The sequence below is a fragment of the Oncorhynchus nerka genome, unplaced genomic scaffold (assembly GCF_034236695.1).
Source record: "Oncorhynchus nerka isolate Pitt River unplaced genomic scaffold, Oner_Uvic_2.0 unplaced_scaffold_969, whole genome shotgun sequence".
Classification (NCBI taxonomy): Eukaryota; Metazoa; Chordata; class Actinopteri; order Salmoniformes; family Salmonidae; genus Oncorhynchus; species Oncorhynchus nerka.
In genome coordinates this window covers 185,810-203,644 of record NW_027040346.1, presented here as the reverse complement: position 1 = coordinate 203,644, position 17,835 = coordinate 185,810, and the positions used below count along the sequence as shown (strand labels likewise).

At 45.6% G+C, this 17,835-nt stretch overlaps 1 protein-coding gene across 1 annotated transcript; it reads right to left on the bottom strand.

Annotated features, from left to right (window-relative positions):
• Positions 1-1,291: 1,291 nt before the first annotated feature.
• Positions 1,292-15,721, bottom strand: LOC135570621 (C-type lectin domain family 12 member B-like). Its single transcript, XM_065016568.1, has 5 exons — positions 14,976-15,721; positions 5,024-5,125; positions 4,419-4,724; positions 4,060-4,196; positions 1,292-1,879 (listed from the first exon to the last, which is right to left on the bottom strand). Exons 1-5 carry the CDS (start codon positions 15,115-15,117, stop codon positions 1,856-1,858), a joined length of 711 nt encoding a protein of 236 aa, XP_064872640.1. The 5' UTR covers positions 15,118-15,721; the 3' UTR covers positions 1,292-1,855.
• Positions 15,722-17,835: the final 2,114 nt, after the last annotated feature.

The window sequence follows — 17,835 nt, the reverse complement described above, 5'->3', positions numbered from 1 at the left end:
CATAGAGTTTGGGGGTGGGGAGTCTGTGCTCCGTCCGTCCCCATAGTGGTTGGGGGGAGTCGGTGCTCCGTCTGTCCCCATAGTGGTTGGAGGGGCGGGGAGGGGGGAGTCTGTGCTCCGTCTGTCCCCATAGTGGTTGGGGGGGGAAGTCGGTGCTCCGTCCGTCCCCATAGTGGTTGGGGGGGGAAGTCGGTGCTCCGTCCGTCCCCATAGTGGTTGGTTGGGGGGGGGGGAGTCTGTGCTACACCAGAGAGGATGCAGACCAGGACACAGTGTGAACTCTACCGATTTCTATGGCCTTGCGAGGACTCGTGGCAGGTGTGCCTTCTATACAACTGTAATGCAAGGTATTTATACAGGCAGGTTCAAAGGCGCCTCGTTTCAAACCGGGTCCTTCACCCAGACAGAGCTCAGTAGTTGAGCATATCCAACAACAGCCAGTCGTTGACAAGTGAAAATAAGCCTTTTCTCTTCTAAAAGATTCACTAAACCTTTGTTTGTTTTGTGTAGTTCACATCTGTTGCTAGTGGCTGTGAAATGGTAAAGCAGCAGTCAAAAAGACACGGAGTCTCTATTGATCTGATCTCTTTGGTACTTGTAGTGTTAATGGACACGCATCTGATGTATATTACATTCACATTTGCAGACTTAAAGTGTCAGAGATTATATTAAATTATACAGTAGAGAGAACAGTCCTTCTAGACTCCATGTTAGATCAACTATTATACAGGAGAGAACAGTCCTTCTAGACTCCATGTTAGATCTACTATTATACAGTAGAGAACAGTCCTTCTAGACTCCATGTTAGATCTACTATTATACAGTAGAGAACAGTCCTTCTAGACTCCATGTTAGATCTACTATTATACAGTAGAGAGAACAGTCCTTCTAGACTCCATGTTAGATCTACTATTATACAGAAGACAACAGTCCTTCTAGACTCCAGGTTGGATCTACTATTATACAGTAGAGAACAGTCCTTCTAGACTCCAGGTTAGATGTACTATTATATAATAGAGTGTTACATTTTCTCTCTCTTTATCCACTCGTATGTTTAGAATAATGCTGCTTTTCTAATAACCAACTTGGTTGGTTTCATGCGAGTAACTGATTGACTGGAAGGAATCCACACTGAATAAGCAATTTCCCAGTACACCCAGAACATTGCTCTGGGAACCAAAAGGCGTATCTCAGTTTCAAGGTAAAAAGCCTGGTGTGATATCAGATATCATATCTCATGCAGGAACCAACCATGCTGATATGACTTGTTTGTGTCGCAGTATAAAGGGTCTCAAATCAAATCAAACTTTATTTGTTACACGCGCCGAATACAACAAGTGTAGACTTTACAGTGAAATGATGACTTACAAGCCCTTAACCAACAGTGCAGTGCAAGAAGAGTTAAGAAAAATATTTAGCAAGTAGACTAAAATAAAAAGTAATTCAAATAAAAATTAACATCAATAAACTCCATGACTGTGATATTAAAGATTGATTCAGTTCCTTAGATTTTCTTGTCCTTCGTGGTGAATTTCCTCAACAACAGAGAGAACAGTCTTTCTGTTATCAATTCATTGTATTGTTGTTGCATATGTTCTGTTATTTTTATTATAATGTGTTATACATTTGTCTTGTTATATATTGTATGTACTTTACAAGGTAAGTTGAATGAGCAGAAAATAGTTTACGATTGACAGAACTTAGCATAATCTTAATTAGCAGTTCAGAGAGTACTGAGGATGAATCCTATTTTTCACAGATCCATCTGTATTTATAGTAACAGTAATAGTCCCACCAAGCTCCTGTGTCTGATGACCTGGAGTAGAAATACACACAGTTCTCTGCTCCACCACCATTAGGCTCTCCACTGTTCCAATACCTGTAGAAGAAACAACACAGAATCAGAATGGCATTGTTCCAATACCTGTATAAGAAACAAGACATAGAATCAGGCTGTCCACTGTTCCAATACCTGTAGAAGAAACAACACATATAATCAGGTTGTCCACTGTACCAATACCTGTAGAAGAAACAACACATAGAATCAGGTTGTCCACTGTTCCAATACCTGTAGAAGAAACAACACAGAATCAGGCTGTCCACTGTTCCAATACCTGTAGATGAAACAACACATAGAATCAGACTGTCCACTGTTCCAATACCTGTAGAAGAAACAACACAGAATCAGGCTGTCCACTGTTCCAATACCTGTAGAAGAAACAACACATAGAATCAGGTTGTCCACTGTTCCAATACCTGTAGAAGAAACAACACATATAATCAGGCTGTCCACTGTTCCAATACCTGTAGAAGAAACAACACATAGAATCAGGCTGTCCACTGTTCCAATACCTGTAGGAGAATCAGGCTGTCCACTGTTCCAATACCTGTAGGAGAAACAACACATAGAATCAGGCTGTCCACTGTTCCAATACCTGTAGGAGAATCAGGCTGTCCACTCTGAACCTACTTCTCCAGACAGTGATGTCATAGTGACACAGAATTCATTAATGTCTTACTTTGTGGTTAGTGGTGTGTCGTCCACCCATTTCCAGGTCCCTCAGTAACAGAGTCAGTCAGACCAATCCAGACATAGTTCTTTACCCCGCATAACCAATTGACTAATGTCTATAGTTGTGGAAGAGATTCAACATTGTTAATACATAGTCTTCTCCAAAAAATGTTTTCCAATTTCAAATATTAATTGCAAGTAGTTAAATTACCAAAGGGAAAACTGGTCACAAATCTTGCTGCTGTGAGGGCACACTGTGGTATTTACTCAATATATATGGGAGTTAATGTAAATTGGGTTTCTTTTCAAGTTCTTTGTGGATTTGTGTGGTCTGATGAAAATATGTGTCTCTAATATGGTCATACATTGGGCAAGAGGTTAGGAAGTGCAGCTCAGTTTCCACCTCATTTTGTGGGCAGTGTGCACATAGCCTGTCTTCTCTTGAGAAGACATGGCCGCCGTAGGCCATGTCTGCCTACGGCGGCCTTTCTCAATAGCAAGGCTATGCTCACTGAGTCTTTACATAGTCAAAGCTTTCCTTAAATTTGGGTCAGTCACAGTGGTCAGGTATTCTGCCACTGTGTACTCTCTGTTTAGGTCCAAATAGCATTCTGGTTTGCTCTGTTTTTTTGTTAATTCTTTCTAATATGTCAAGTAATTATTATTTAGTTTTCTCATGATTTGGTTGGGTCTGATTGTGTTGCTGTCCTGGGGCTCTGTAGGGTGTGTTTGTGTTTGTGAACAGAGCCCCAGGACCAGCTTGCTTAAGGGACTCTTCTCCAGGATATTGATAATTAGCAGGTTTCGGCCTAATTCTGCTCTGCATGCATTATTTCGTGTTTTACGTTGTACACAGAGGATATTTTTTAAGAATGATGTATGCAGAGTCTCAATTTGATATTTGTCACATTTTGTGAATTCTTGGTTGGTGTCACCAGACCTCACAACCATAAAGGGCAATGGGTTCTAAAACTGATTCACATTATATTTGTTGCCAGATCCTATTTGGTATGTCAATTTTATGTTCCTTTTGCTGGCCCTCCATAGAAGGCCCTTCTTGCCTTGTCTCTCAGATCGTTCACAGCTTTGTGGAAGTTACCTGTGTCGCTGATGTTTAGACTGAGGGCTGTATAGTTTTTTTGTGTGCTCTAGGGCAACGGTGTCCAGATGGAATTTGTATTCATGTTCCTGGCAACTGAACCTTTTATGGAACACCGCTATTTTTTGCCTTACTGAGATTTACTGTCAGGGTTCAGGCCTGATAGCATCTGTGCAGAAGATCTAGGTGCTGCCGTAGGCCCTGCTTTGCTGAACTTTTTGAACTGTAGACATTTGACTTCAGATTCTAGTATGGTGAAGACCGGGGCTGCAGACTGTTCTAGAGTGCCTTCGCCAATCCGTTGATATATATGTCGAAGAGGGTGGGGCTTAAGCTGCATCCCTGTCTCACTCTGTCACTCTCTTTTGTCTCTCTCTCTCTCTCTCTCTCTGTCACTCACTCACTCACTCTCTCACTCTCTCTGTCACTCTCTCTCTTTCTCACACACCTGTTTCTCTTGGCTGTTGATGATGACCAGGTCTGCTCCTCTATTTCTGCAGTCCTGTCTGCTCTCCTCCCAGGATTTTGTCTCAGTAGAGACGTAGTAACAACTGCTACCAAGCTTCTTCCATCCTCGAGGACACACTATAAGTTGAACATTTCCTGCTTTAGTCACTTTCATACAACAATGAATTAAGTATCAATCAGACAGTCAAGGAAGACGGGACACTAACTAATGGACAGTTTGGAAGTCATACCTTTTTTCTCACGTTTCATTTCATAAAAGTTACATTTCCTGTTTGTAAGTGGCATGTGAACTGATACAGAGACTGTGAAACAGAACAGTCATTAGACAATTTGACTCACCTTTCTCAACTAAAGATTGTTTCAGAAGTTCTGTCTCTTTCTGTAGCTGGTCTCTCTCTTTGGTCAGGGTGTTGTAACTGGTCTGTAGCTGGTCTCTCTCTTTGGTCAGGGTGTTGTATCTGGTCTGTAGCTGGTCTCTCTCTTTGGTCAGGGTGTTGTCGCTGGTCTGTAGCTGGTCTCTCCCTTTGGTCAGCGTGTTGTTGCTAGTCTGTAGCTGGTCTCTCTCTTCAGTCAGATTGTTTCCACTGGTCTGTAACTGGTCCCTCTCTTTGGTCAGGGTGTTGGAACAGGTCAATTGGTTTCTCTCTGTGAAATAATACGACCAATGAACAAGGTAACAGTGGAAATGTTAATAAGACATGACCAGGGTTGGGGTCAGTTAAATGTTAATCAGACATGACCAGGGTTGGGGTCAGTTAAATGTTAATCAGACATGACCAGGGTTGGGGTCAGTTAAATGTTAATCAGACAAGACCAGGGTTGGGGTCAGTTAAATGTTAATTGTCCGTTCTGAATGTAATTGACTGGAATGTAAATGTAATTGAACCCTGGTCATTACACCACTGATGATGAAGAATGTTTGAGTGAGAACATATCAAACTCACGGTAGAGAAACAGGCCTATGATCCCAGCCAGTAGGAGAACACACAGAAGCCCCAGACACACTGCAGCAGCTCCAGAGTATCTCTTCCACCACTGACAAGACACTGAAGCACAAATTATTACCATTAAAACTTATTCTTTATCAGCGTTGTATTTGTATCTACTTTTGTGTCAATTTTCTGCTTGAATCAGTGAGGGAAATACACCAGTTCCAACACCTCACATATTCTACTGCTTGACTTCCAGAACTTCTTCCAGAATATTGGCTTAAACATATTGCAGAGTTCAGGCACCCAAAATGAGTACTGAAACGTATTTTAATCCACATTTTATTTGTCATATGCTTCGTAAAAAATATGCTTGTCACACCGGAATCTGTTTCACCTGTATTTGTGCTTGTCTCCACCCCCCTCCAGGTGTCGCCCATCTTCCCCATTATCCCCTGTGTATTTATACCTGCGTTCTCTGTTTGTCTGTTGCCAGTTCGTTTCATTCGTCAAGCTTTCCATCTATTTGCACTTGGTCCTGTCTGTTTCTAGTTCCTCTTTTCTAGATTTTGACCATTCTGCCTGCCCTGAGCCTGAGCCTGCCTGCCGTTCTGTACCTTTTGGACTCTGATCTGGATTACTGACCTCTGCGTGTCCTCGACCTGTTCTAGTAATAAACTTTTGTTACTTCGTACATCGTTTGCATCTGGGTCTTCCCTTAAACGTGATACGCTAATAGTGAAATGCTGACTTACGGGTCCTTTCCAACAATGCAGAGATAAAGATACAACATTTACAATAGTGATACAAGGAATAAATAAACAGTGAATAGTGAAGAAGAATAACAAGTCTAAGTAACATGGTGTGGCAGACAGCAGGGAAGGGTGAGGGAAGTGGTGATTGAAGGAGATATCTTGCAGCCCGCTGGCTCTAACCCCGAGCCCAATATGGACTTCCTGCCCCAACGAGGCAAGCCTGTGGGTCGTTAAGCCAGGGAGTGCTTGTGGATAAAAGAGGAAGCGGGCTGCACAAATGGAGGGAGGACTGTTATGGACAGTGTGAGCAAAGAGAGAATTATCTATCTGTCTGATTACCTCCACTGTGTACCAAAACGGTTTGGCTGAGGACCCGAGTTTTAGGACACCAGGAGAACGGTACGGACAACGAGAACAGATTGTGGACTGTGACCTGGTTGCGGAATTCCCCCATTTTCCCACAGTGTTCAATTCTCCCTTATAAATACCCCATTTGTATTCTAATTGTGCTTCGTGTTCGTGTTTGGGTATTGAACGTGGTGATGTGGAAACCCCACCCCTATAGATGAAACATTGAATTTGGCATTTTTGCTATTAGCCAATAGAAATGCATTGAATAACATTTTCACTACATGAAATAACAGATAGTGATTACTGCTATTAGCCAATAGAAACACATTGAATAACAGATTCACTACATGGAACAACAGAAAATACCCCAAAATATCAAAAGGAAGTTCTGAAGTGTCTAAGAAATGTAAGGGAATACCCCCCTGAAATGGACAAAAGTTAATGGGATCTTATTGGCACCGTACGAAACATATACACGATGGACAATACCACTCAATTGGATGCCGTTTCATTCAAAACATATTGCAAATGACAAGTGTCACACAGCAAAAATCCCATAGATGGCGAGCGCGCTCCACAGTAAATGTTCATATTGCAAATGCACATCAAGTCAAGACCAAGGGTGCAATTTTGAAAATGTGAAAAAAAAATCTAAAACTTATCACTCCCCTAAAAAAAGTGCTTTCTGTGTTTTTCAAAATGTTTTCATTTTTTTGGTCAATTATACATGTATAAGAACTGTATGAACATACTTTTGTCATATTTTATTGTCATTTTTTTCACTTGTCCATAAAGCATACATTTTGTCCATTTGCAATATGATTTCATAGGAAGTCAAAAGTCAGTGAACCATTGCCAAATGCCATTCGAAATCTGTAAATGCAATATGAAAGTATTGAAAGTGCCAAATCAGGATGTTATGTCCATTTGCAATGTACGATCATAGGAAGTCAGTTTCCAAACCCAAAAGTAAATTAACCAAATGGCATTTATACTGCCCAAATTAAATATAGCACTATGTTATGCCAAGAATCAACCTAGATGGTCTATTTGTCATGAATGATGAGGGAGAAGTGGGACTCTGTTGTTTTTTGTTTTGCTTTTTATGTCCAAAATGACCAGGGGCACTCCCTATTGGATGGGCACGGGTGGGGGGTGCTCCCTACCCAACCATAGACCACTTGCTCCCCATTAAAAGTATTAAAACCATTTTAAAAAATTTGCTCCTGGCAAGGCTGTCCATTTGCAATATGTTTCAATGGGCATTTACCATCACGATTTTGACATGCTTAAACATACTGCAGAAATACAAAATTGACTGGCCCGATGAACTCGGGATGTTCGGGGATAGGGGTTCCTCTCCATCACTCGTTGGTGTTGATTTCAGAATGTCAATTGCTGATGGTCTATCACATATTGCAAATAGACAAGTCACCAAGCAAGTCACCATCCATCAGTCAATTAGATATCATTCCGACACCAAACTGATACAAACTGACACCAAGCCCACTTTGTCCAACTCGTTTAGAAGACGACTATCACATATTTCAGAGCAGGCTCAAAATTCACAGCGCCTTCTAATAAAAACATTAAACACGTACTTACGTTCTAGCTGCGGGTTTAGTTCTGACATATGTGTAGGCCTAGCTGAGGCCACCCCAAATCCCAAGTTTTGGCTCGATAGGTCATTTGGAACCTGAGCGGCGACCGTAATTGGTGCTGAAAATCCACATTTTCTGTGCGTTGCTACGGGGTCCTTGAATGAGTTATCGGACAGAAACGTTACGGTCCATCTCTATGGGCCAAGGCGGTTTCAATGCACCTAGTCTTACGATTCTGGGAATTTTCTAAATGTTGTCATTTTTGTGATGGTCAAAATTAATTGAAGTTATTGCAAATGTACAAGGCTGTTTCTGGTCTGAGAACCTTCTAGAGCCACATTACTCACTGTGCACTATTGACTTGAGCTCTAGAACAAGTTTTTAAAGATTCAGAGCTCTAGGTATGATGGTTCTTTGATAGTTCGAACAAAGGTAACTATTGCAGGCTCTGTGTGTCTGTAAGCCTCACACTATGTCACTAAGTCCTTGCTGTGTGAGAGAGCTTTTCTTTGACATCTGTTGGGAGAAATTACTGATTTACATGAGGGTTGCCTAATCACACATATGAAGTTTTGAAAAGATCTGACCTTGTTAATTATTTCGAAATAGCCCCTATGACACCGGTTTACACAGGAAGCTGAAAGTGAACACATATCCTCCTTGGGGTAGGCAATTATAGAATTTAGAGTTTTAAGTCTTTACGTTAAGAACTGACTTATTTACGGAGGGTTTAGTGAGTGTGTGTTATTTCAGAAAATCACAGAAATCTCTCAGAGCTCCGAAGATTAGTATGAACACGCTGGATCTGTAACTGTTTAAAAAATAAAATAAAAAATTGGAACATCACCAATTTGACATTGTACCATTTCTCTTAAATGACGAAAGATAAATGTCTGGTTCTTTTTTTATTGACACCGTAGGTTCCTTTACTTTGATGTGAAGCGGAAAAATATTGCTCTATTTTCATTTTGGACCTTTAATCACAGAAAAATGGCCATAACTCAAAAACCGTTGAGGCCTAGACGCCATCTTGTTCAGGGCCAACTGCCCATTATGCCAAACCTATGCTCACCAAATTTAGTCAAGTCTTTTCCGTTTAGGAGATAAGGCCACGTCATGATTCGTGATGTTTTGTACATTTGCAATATGATTCCAATCGTCCTTTTGTGGGATTGACCGGGACAGCGGAAAAATTACCAAAAGTTGAATGTTTTATAAAAACGGATGCCGAATGTCCGAGAGAGTTTGTTTGATGACTTCCTGGTAGATCCGGCCCTGCCGCACGGCGCCGTCCGCGAAATTTACAAACGTTTTCGGACGTCTAGTAATTTGAAATATGGAGTTTCTCATCAACATACAGCAAATGCCGAAAAGTGCCCTTCATGTATGTAATAGAGATCAGGAAACATTTTATTCATATATTTGTACATGTATTTATCCCTTAACCTGTTGCTTCTACTCGGGGACGCTTGCGTCCCAACTAGAGCTCTGAAATGCAATGCGCTACGCTAAATGCTAATAGTATTAGTTAAAACTCAAAAGTTCATTAAAATACACATGCAGGGTATCGAATTAAAGCTACACTCGTTGTGAATCCAGGCAACAAGTCAGATTTTTAAAATGCTTTTCGGCGAAAGCATGAGAAGCTATTATCTGATAGCATGCAACACCCCAAAAGACCCACAGGGTACGTAAACAAAATAATTAGCATTTCGGCGTTACACAAACCGCACAATAAAATAGAAAACATTCATTACCTTTCACCATCTTCTTTGTTGGCACTCCTAGATGTCCCATAAACACTATTTGGGTCTTTATTTCGATTAAATCGGTCCATATAAAGCCTAGATATCGTTATATGTAGACTGTGTGATAAACGAAAAAAACATTGTTTCAAAACGTAACGTCATTTTTTTAAATTCAAAAAGTCGACGATAAACTTTCACAAAACACTTCGAAATACGTTTGTAATGCAACTTTAGGTATTAGTAAACGTTAATAAGCGATAAAATTCATCAGGAGGCAATGTAAAGATCATTAGCTGTCCGTCTGGAAAAATGTCCGGCTAGAAACTCAACGAAAATATTCGGTCGACTGAAGAGGTTAATTTAGGCACTGAACTATCTCAATATATACAAGGATCTAAGAAGAGGGAGATGGGAGGGTCTAAGCCGTGGGAGGGGGAGGGTCTAAGCAGTGGGAAGGGGAGGGTCTAAGCCGTGCGAGGGGGGAGGGTCTAAGCCGTGGGAGGGTGGAGGGTCTAAGCCGTGGGAGGGGAGAGGGTCTAAGCAGTGGGAGGGGGAGGGTCTAAGCCGTGGGAGGGGGAGGGTCTAAGCCGGAGGGGGAGGGTCTAAGATGTGGGAGGGGGAGGGTCTAAGCAGTGGGAGGGGAGAGTCTAAGATGTGGGAGGGGGAGGGTCTAAGACAGGAGGGGGAGGGTCTAAGCCGTGGGAGGGGGAGGGTCTAAGCCGTGGGAGGGGGAGGGTCTAAGATGTGGGAGGGGGAGGGTCTAAGCCGTGGGAGGGGGAGGGTCTAAGACGTGGGAGGGGGAGGGTCTAAGATGTAGGAGGGGGAGTCTAAGCCGTGGGAGGGGGAGGGTCTAAGCCGTGGGAGGGGAGGGTCTAAGATGTGGGAGGGGGAGGGTCTAAGCCGTGGGAGGGGGAGGGTCTAAGATGTGGAAGGGGGAGGGTCTAAGCCGTGGGAGGGGGAGGGTCTAAGATGTAGGAGGGGAGTCTAAGCCGTGGGAGGGGGAGGGTCTAAGCCGTGGGAGGGGGAGGGTCTAAGCCGTGGGAGGGGGAGGGTCTAAGATGTGGGAGGGGGAGGGTCTAAGCCGTGGGAGGGGGAGGGTCTAAGACGTGGGAGGGGGAGGTTCTAAGATGTAGGAGGGGGTCTAAGCTGTGGGAGGGGGAGGGTCTAAGCCTTTGGAGGGGGAGGGTCTAAGCCATGGGAGGGGCTAGGGTCTAAGATGTGGGAGGGGGAGGGTCTAAGCCGTGGGAGGGGGGAGGGTCTAAGCCTTTGGAGGCGGGAGGGTCCAAGCCGTGGGAGGGGGAGGGTCTAAGATGTGGGAGGGTGGAGGGTCTAAGATGTGGGAGGGGGAGGGTCTAAGCCGTGGGAGGGGGAGGGTCTATGATGTGGGAGGGGGAGGGTCTAAGCCGTGGGAGGGGAGGGTCTAAGACGTGGGAGGGGGGAGGGTCTAAGATGTAGGAGGGGGGTCTAAGCCGTGGGAGGGGGAGGGTCTAAGCCTTTGGAGGCGGGAGGGTCCAAGCCGTGGGAGGGGGAGGGTCTAAGATGTGGGAGGGTGGAGGGTCTAAGATGTGGGAGGGGGAGGGTCTAAGATGTGGGAGGGGGAGGGTCTAAGCCGTGGGAGGGGGAGGGTCTAAGCCGTGGGAGGGGGAGGGTCTAAGATGTGGGAGGGGGAGGGTCTAAGCCGTGGGAGGGTGGAGGGTCTAAGACGTGGGAGGGGAGGGTCTAAGATGTGGGAGGGGGAGGGTCTAAGCCGTGGGAGGGGGAGGGTCTAAGCCGTGGGAGGGGGAGGGTCTAAAACGTGGGAGGGGGTGGGTCTAAGATGTGGGAGGGGGAGGGTCTAAGACGTGGGAGGGGGAGGGTCTAAGACGTGGGAGGGGGAGGGTCTAAAACGTGGGAGGGGGAGGGTCTAAGATGTGGGAGGGGGAGGGTCTAAGACGTGGGAGGGGGAGGGTCTAAGATCTGGGAGGGGGAGGGTCTAAGACGTGGGAGGGGAGGGTCTAAGATGTGGGAGGGGGAGGGTCTAAGATGTGGGAGGGGGAGGGTCTAAGACGTGGGAGGGGGAGGGTCTAAGACGTGGGAGGGGGAGGGTTTAAGATGTGGGAGGGGGAGGGTCTAAGACGTGGGAGGGGAGGGTCTAAGCCGTGGGAGGGGAGGGTCTAAGACGTGGGAGGGGGAAGGTCTAAGCCGTGGGAGGGGAGGGTCTAAGACGTGGGGGAGGGGGAGGGTCTAAGACGTGGGAGGGGAGGGTCTAAGATCTGGGAGGGGGAGGGTCTAAGACGTGGGAGGGGAGGGTCTAAGATCTGGGAGGGGGAGGGTCTAAGACGTGGGAGGGGAGGGTCTAAGACGTGGGAGGGGAGGGTCTAAGACGTGGGAGGGGGAGGGTCTAAGACGTGGGAGGGGGAGGGTCTAAGATCTGGGAGGGGGAGGGTCTAAGACGTGGGAGGGGGAGGGTCTAAGACGTGGGAGGGGGAGGGTCTAAGACGTGGGAGGGGGAGGGTCTAAAACGTGGGAGGGGGAGGGTCTAAGACGTGGGAGGGGGAGGGTCTAAGCCGTGGGAGGGGGAGGGTCTAAGACGTGAGAGGGGGAGGGTCTAAGCCGTGGGAGGGGGAGGGTCTAAGCCGTGGGAGGGGGAGGGTCTAAGCCGTGGGAGGGGGAGGGTCTAAGACGTGGGAGGGGGAGGGTTTAAGATGTGGGAGGGGGAGGGTCTAAGACGTGGGAGGGGAGGGTCTAAGCCGTGGGAGGGGAGGGTCTAAGACGTGGGAGGGGAAGGTCTAAGCCGTGGGAGGGGGGGAGGGTCTAAGACGTGGGAGGGGGAGGGTCTAAGATCTGGGAGGGGAGGGTCTAAGATCTGGGAGGGGGAGGGTCTAAGACGTGGGAGGGGGAGGGTCTAAGACGTGGGAGGGGGAGGGTCTAAGATGTGGGAGGGGGAGGGTCTAAGACGTGGGAGGGGGAGGGTCTAAGACGTGGGAGGGGGAGGGTCTAAGACGTGGGAGGGGAGGGTCTAAGCCGTGGGAGGTGGGAGGGTCTAAGACGTGGGAGGGGAGGGTCTAAGCCGTGGGAGGGGGAGGGTCTAAGACGTGGGAGGGGAGGGTCTAAGACGTGGGAGGGGGAGGGTCTAAGATGTGGGAGGGGAGGGTCTAAGACGTGGGAGGGGGAGGGTCTAAGATCTGGGAGGGGGAGGGTCTAAGACGTGGGAGGGGGAGGGTCTAAGACGTGGGAGGGGGAGGGTCTAAGACGTGGGAGGGGAGGGTCTTAGACGTGGGAGGGGAGGGTCAAGACGTGGGAGGGGGAGGGTCTAAGCCGTGGGAGGGGGAGGGTCTAAGCCGACATGTGGAAAGAAGATACCATGGATTATTTAGTTGTTTGATTTAGAGTTTTAAGTATTAAAGTATAAAAAATATGTTATTATATGTATATAGATATTTGATGAAACACTGAATTTGCATTACTGTTATTAGCCAAACGAAACAAATTGAATAACATTCATGGAACAACAGAAAGTCCCCAAAAATATCAAAGTATCTGAAGTATCTGTCTATCTGAGAGATGTTAGAAAGATCGGGAAACATTTATCCCCTAATTTTAACCACTAAACTATCTCCATATATACGTCCATAAATGTTTTAAACTGGTACTGGGGACCTTCAGAGTCGTGTGAGGCTTGTGGACGTCCTAAATGGAGAATCACGTTTGTGAGAGTCTCATCTTTCAATAGAATGGTTATAATAGTTTGTAGGTCAAACCGTTCAGACGCTACATACGATTTTGTGAGAAGATCCGATATTCAGCGTGTCTCATGGTCTGACCCCTCTAGCTCTGCCACCTTCCACCTTCCACCACAGATGTGAAAGGGAGGATGCAGTGGATTGAGATGTGGCCCGTGCAACAAGCAGATGTCTCTTTCTAAAACTGACGGATGTCGATGGCGATTTTTTTTGTATTATGTTAATTCAATTTCCACGCAACCATTTTAGGATTAGGGTTGGGGTTGGGGTAGGGGTTAGGGTTGGGGTTGGGGTTAGGGTTGGGGTTGGGGTTGGGGTTGTAGGGGTAGGGGTTAGGGGTTAGGGGGGTTAGGGGTTAGGGTTGGGGTTAGGGTAGGGTTGGGGTTAGGGTTGGGGTTGGGGTTGGGGTAAAAATAGGGGTTGGGGTTAGGGTTGGGGTTAGGGTAGGGGTTGGGGTTAGGGGGTTAGGGTTGGGGTTGGGGTAGGGGTTAGGGTTGGGGTTGGGGTTAGGGTTGGGGTTAGGGTTGGGGTTGGGGTAGGGGTTAGGGTAGGGGTTTAGGGGTTAGGCTGGGGTTGGGGTTAGGGTTGGGGTTAGGGTTGGGGTTGGGGCTAGGGGTTAGGGTTAGGGGTTGGGGTTAGGGTTGGGGTTAGGGTTGGGGTTGGGGTAGGGGTTAGGTTGGGGTTGGGGTTAGGGTTGGGGTTAGGGTTGGGGTTGGGGTAGGGTTAGGTAGGGGTTGGGGTTGGGGTTTAGGGGTTGGGGTTAGGGTAGGGGTTGGGGTTAGGGGGGTTAGGGTTGGGGTTGGGGGGGTTAGGGGGTTAGGGTTGGGGTTAGGGTTGGGGTTGGGGTTAGGGTTAGGGTTGGGGTTTAGGGTTAGGGTTAGGGGGTTGGGGTAGGGGTTGGGGTTAGGGTTGGGGTTGGGGTTAGGGTTGGGGTTGGGGTTAGGGTTGGGGTTAGGGTAAGCATTAACATTATGTTGTAAATTACTACCTCATGTCTGTGCCCCACACATACAATTATCTGTAAAATCCCTCAGTCAAGCAGTGAATTTCAATCACATATTCAAACAAGCAAAGACGGTGGTTTTTCAACGCTTCGCAAAGAAGGGCACCTATTGGTCAAACATAAACACCCAATCACTACAAAGATACTCACATCCTTTCCAACTCATTGGCCAGAAAGGAATTAAACATCTCAGGGATTTCACAATGAGGCCAATGGTGATTTTATGGGGTTGCTTGTAATCGTTATTAAGGACTGGGAGTTTTTCAGGATAAAAATTACCAGAGTGGAGCTAAACACAGGCAAAATCCTAGAGAAAAACCTGGTTCAGTTTGCGTTCCACCAGACATTGGGAGATGAATTCACCTTTCAGCAGGACAATAACCTACAACACAAGGCCAAATATACACTGGAGTTGGTTACCAAGACGACGGTGAATGTTCCTGATTGGCTGATGTCTTATTTTTGATTGTAACACTTGAAAATGGATGTTTAGCAACGATCAACAATCAATTTGAAAGAGATGCAAATATTGTACAATCCAGGTGTACAAAAAAAAAGCTCTTAGAGACTTACCCAGAGACGCACAGCTGTAATCGCTGCCAAAGGTGATTCTAACTTGTATTGACTCAGGAGTGTGAATATTTATGTAAATTAGATTTGTGTGTGTGTGTGTGTGTGTGTGTGTGTGTGTGTGTGTGTGTGTGTGTGTGTGTGTGTGTGTGTGTGTGTGTGTGTGTGTGTGTGTGTGTGTGTCCGTGTTGAGCACTACACCAGGATAAACTGTTACCTGAATGTTGATCACCAGCTCCATCCTTCTTGCAGGGCATGATGGGTCTTTTGTTGATCGGTATATGATCATCAATATTCATGGTCTCATTTGTTTTTTCCCCTTTCAATCCATCTCTGTTTTTATAGGTTGCCTCTGACATCTTTACACAGCTGTGCTCAAATGAAGTAACTTCTACTGTTGTAACTTCTACTGTTGTAACTTCTACTGTTGTATCTTCTACTGTTGTATCTTCTACTGTTGTATCTTCTACTGTTGTAACTTCTACTGTTGTAACTTCTACTGTTGTATCTTCTACTGTTGTATCTTCTACTGTTGTATCTTCTACTGTTGTATCTTCTACTGTTGTATCTTCTACTGTTGTAACTTCTACTGTTGTAACTTCTACTGTTGTATCTTCTACTGTTGTAACTTCTACTGTTGTATCTTCTTCTCTCGTAACTTCTACTGTTGTATCTTCTACTGTTGTAACTTCTACTGTTGTAACTTCTACTGTTGTATCTTCTTCTCTCGTAACTTCTACTGTTGTAACTTCTACTGTTGTATCTTCTTCTCTCGTAACTTCTACTGTTGTAACTTCTACTGTTGTATCTTCTACTGTTGTATCTTCTACTGTTGTATCTTCTACTGTTGTAACTTCTACTGTTGTAACTTCTACTGTTGTATCTTCTACTGTTGTAAAGTCTGCTGTTATCTCAGTTGTAGGTTTGTGTCTGTTCGCTGCACAGCTGGAGCCTCTGTGTGACTCAGTCTAATGTCAGAGACAGTTTTAACAGTCAACCTCATTAAAGGGGAAACTGTCTAACCAATAGTACGACACTAACCACCACCATGTGACCACAGACTTATTTTCTGAAAACCATGTTTGTTTATCACAGTGAAGATTAGTTTGTATATTTAATTTATATTAGTTTAGTTTACCACAGTGTATATTAGTTTGTATATTCAGTTTATATTAGTATAGTGTAGATTAGTTTGTATATTCAGTTTATATTAGTTTGTATATTCAGTTTATATTAGTATAGTTTATCACAGTGTAGATTAGTTTGTATATTCAGTTTATATTAGTATAGTTTATCACAGTGTAGATTAGTTTGTATATTTAATTTATATTAGTATAGTTTACTACAGTGTAGATAAAATCTTTGAAATGCATTACGTCTTGCACTCTGTGGTCAGCCATCAATGGCCATGTAGAGTTTTATACACTATGCTGTGTCCTGGTTGACAATGACACCAGAGAGAATAGTTATTCAGAGATGTTTACTCACACCTCTTATTTTTCCGGGGAGGGAGAGGTGTCTAAATGTCTAAGGTCCAAAATATGCTCTCTCTCTCTTTCCATATCTGCCTCGCTGTGTCTCTCTCTGTATCTCCCTCTCTTTCTCCCCACACTCTGAAGGACATAAACAGTTGACATTGACACCAGAGATAATAGTTATTCAGAGATGTTTACTCACACCTCTTCTCTTCTGGGGAGGAAGGAAGGGAGGGTGTAAATGTCTAAGGTCACAAATATGTTGTCTCTCTCTGTCCCTCTCAATTCAAGGGCTTTAGTGGCATGGGAAACATGTGTTAACATTGCCAAAGCAAGCTCTCCCCCCACTCTGTCTGTCTTCACACACAGCAAAGCAGTTAAGCCTAACGCTCCCTCTCTCCCCCCACTCTGCCCCCCCCCCACAACAGAGAAGTTAAGCCTAACGCTTCACACTGCTCTCTCTCTCCCCCACTCTGCCCCCCACAACAGAGAAGTTAAGCCTAACGCTTCACACTGCTCTCTCTCCCCCACTCTGCCCCCCCACAACAGAGAAGTTAAGCCTAATGCTTCACACTGCTCTCTCTCTCTGCCCCCCCCCCCCCACTCTACCCCCTCCCCCCACTCCCCCCCACAACAGAGAAGTTAAGCCTAACGCTTCACACTGCTCTCTCTCTCCCCACTCTGCCCCCCACAACAGAGAAGTTAAGCCTAATGCTTCACACTGCTCTCTCTCTGCCCCCCCCCACTCTGCTCCCCCCCCACAACAGAGAAGTTAAACCTAACGCTTCACACTGCTCTCTCTCCCCCACTCTGCCCCCCCCCCACAACAGAGAAGTTAAGCCTAATGCTTCACACTGCTCTCTCTCTCCCCCCACTCTGCCCCCACAACAGAGAAGTTAAGCCTAATGCTTCACACTGCTCTCTCTCTCCCCCACTCTGCCCCCCCCAACAGAGAAGTTAAGCCTAATGCTTCACACTGCTCTCTCTCTCCCCCCACTCTGCCCCCCCCCCACAACAGAGAAGTTAAACCTAACGCTTCACACTGCTCTCTCTCTCCCCCACTCTGTCCCCCCCACAACAGAGAAGTTAAACCTAACGCTTCACACTGCTCTCTCTCCCCCCACTCTGCCCCCCAACAGAGAAGTTAAGCCTTAAGACGCTTCAGATTCTTAGCTGATTAACCCATTTAACCCATATTAAACCACAACATCGATAGCCATGTTGACTTGTTTTTATCTATGCTGTTTTCAGTGAGGAGAGTTAATCAGAGATATGTGTTAGAATGTTTTATGATGATGTGCAAGTAGAGATACTGGGGTGCTAAAGAGCAAGAGGGTAAGTAATAATATGGGGATGAGGTAGTCGGGTGGGCTATTTACAGATGGGCTGTGTACAGGTACAGTGATCAGTAAACTGCTCTGACAGCTGATGCTTAAAGTTAGAGGGGGAGATAAGACTCCAGCTTCAGATATTTTTGCAATTATTTCCAGTCATTGGCAGCAGAGAACTGGAAGGAAAGGCGGCCAAAGGAAGTGTTGGCTTTTAAACTTTAAGCAGTGGTTTAAACTGAGACTCTGATATGATGTTGACACCAGCAGCAGG

Excerpts from the sequence above, each read along its gene's own strand:
- LOC135570621 (XM_065016568.1), bottom strand. The coding sequence starts at position 15,117 with ATGTCAGAGGCAACCTATAAAAACAGAGATGGATTGAAAGGGGAAAAA. Across the intron at positions 5,126-14,975 it reads AGCTGGTGATCAACATTCAG|TGTCTTGTCAGTGGTGGAAG; the intron begins GTAACAGTTTAT and ends TTTGTGCTTCAG. Across the intron at positions 4,197-4,418 it reads ACAATCTTTAGTTGAGAAAG|TGTGTCCTCGAGGATGGAAG; the intron begins GTGAGTCAAATT and ends TTCAACTTATAG.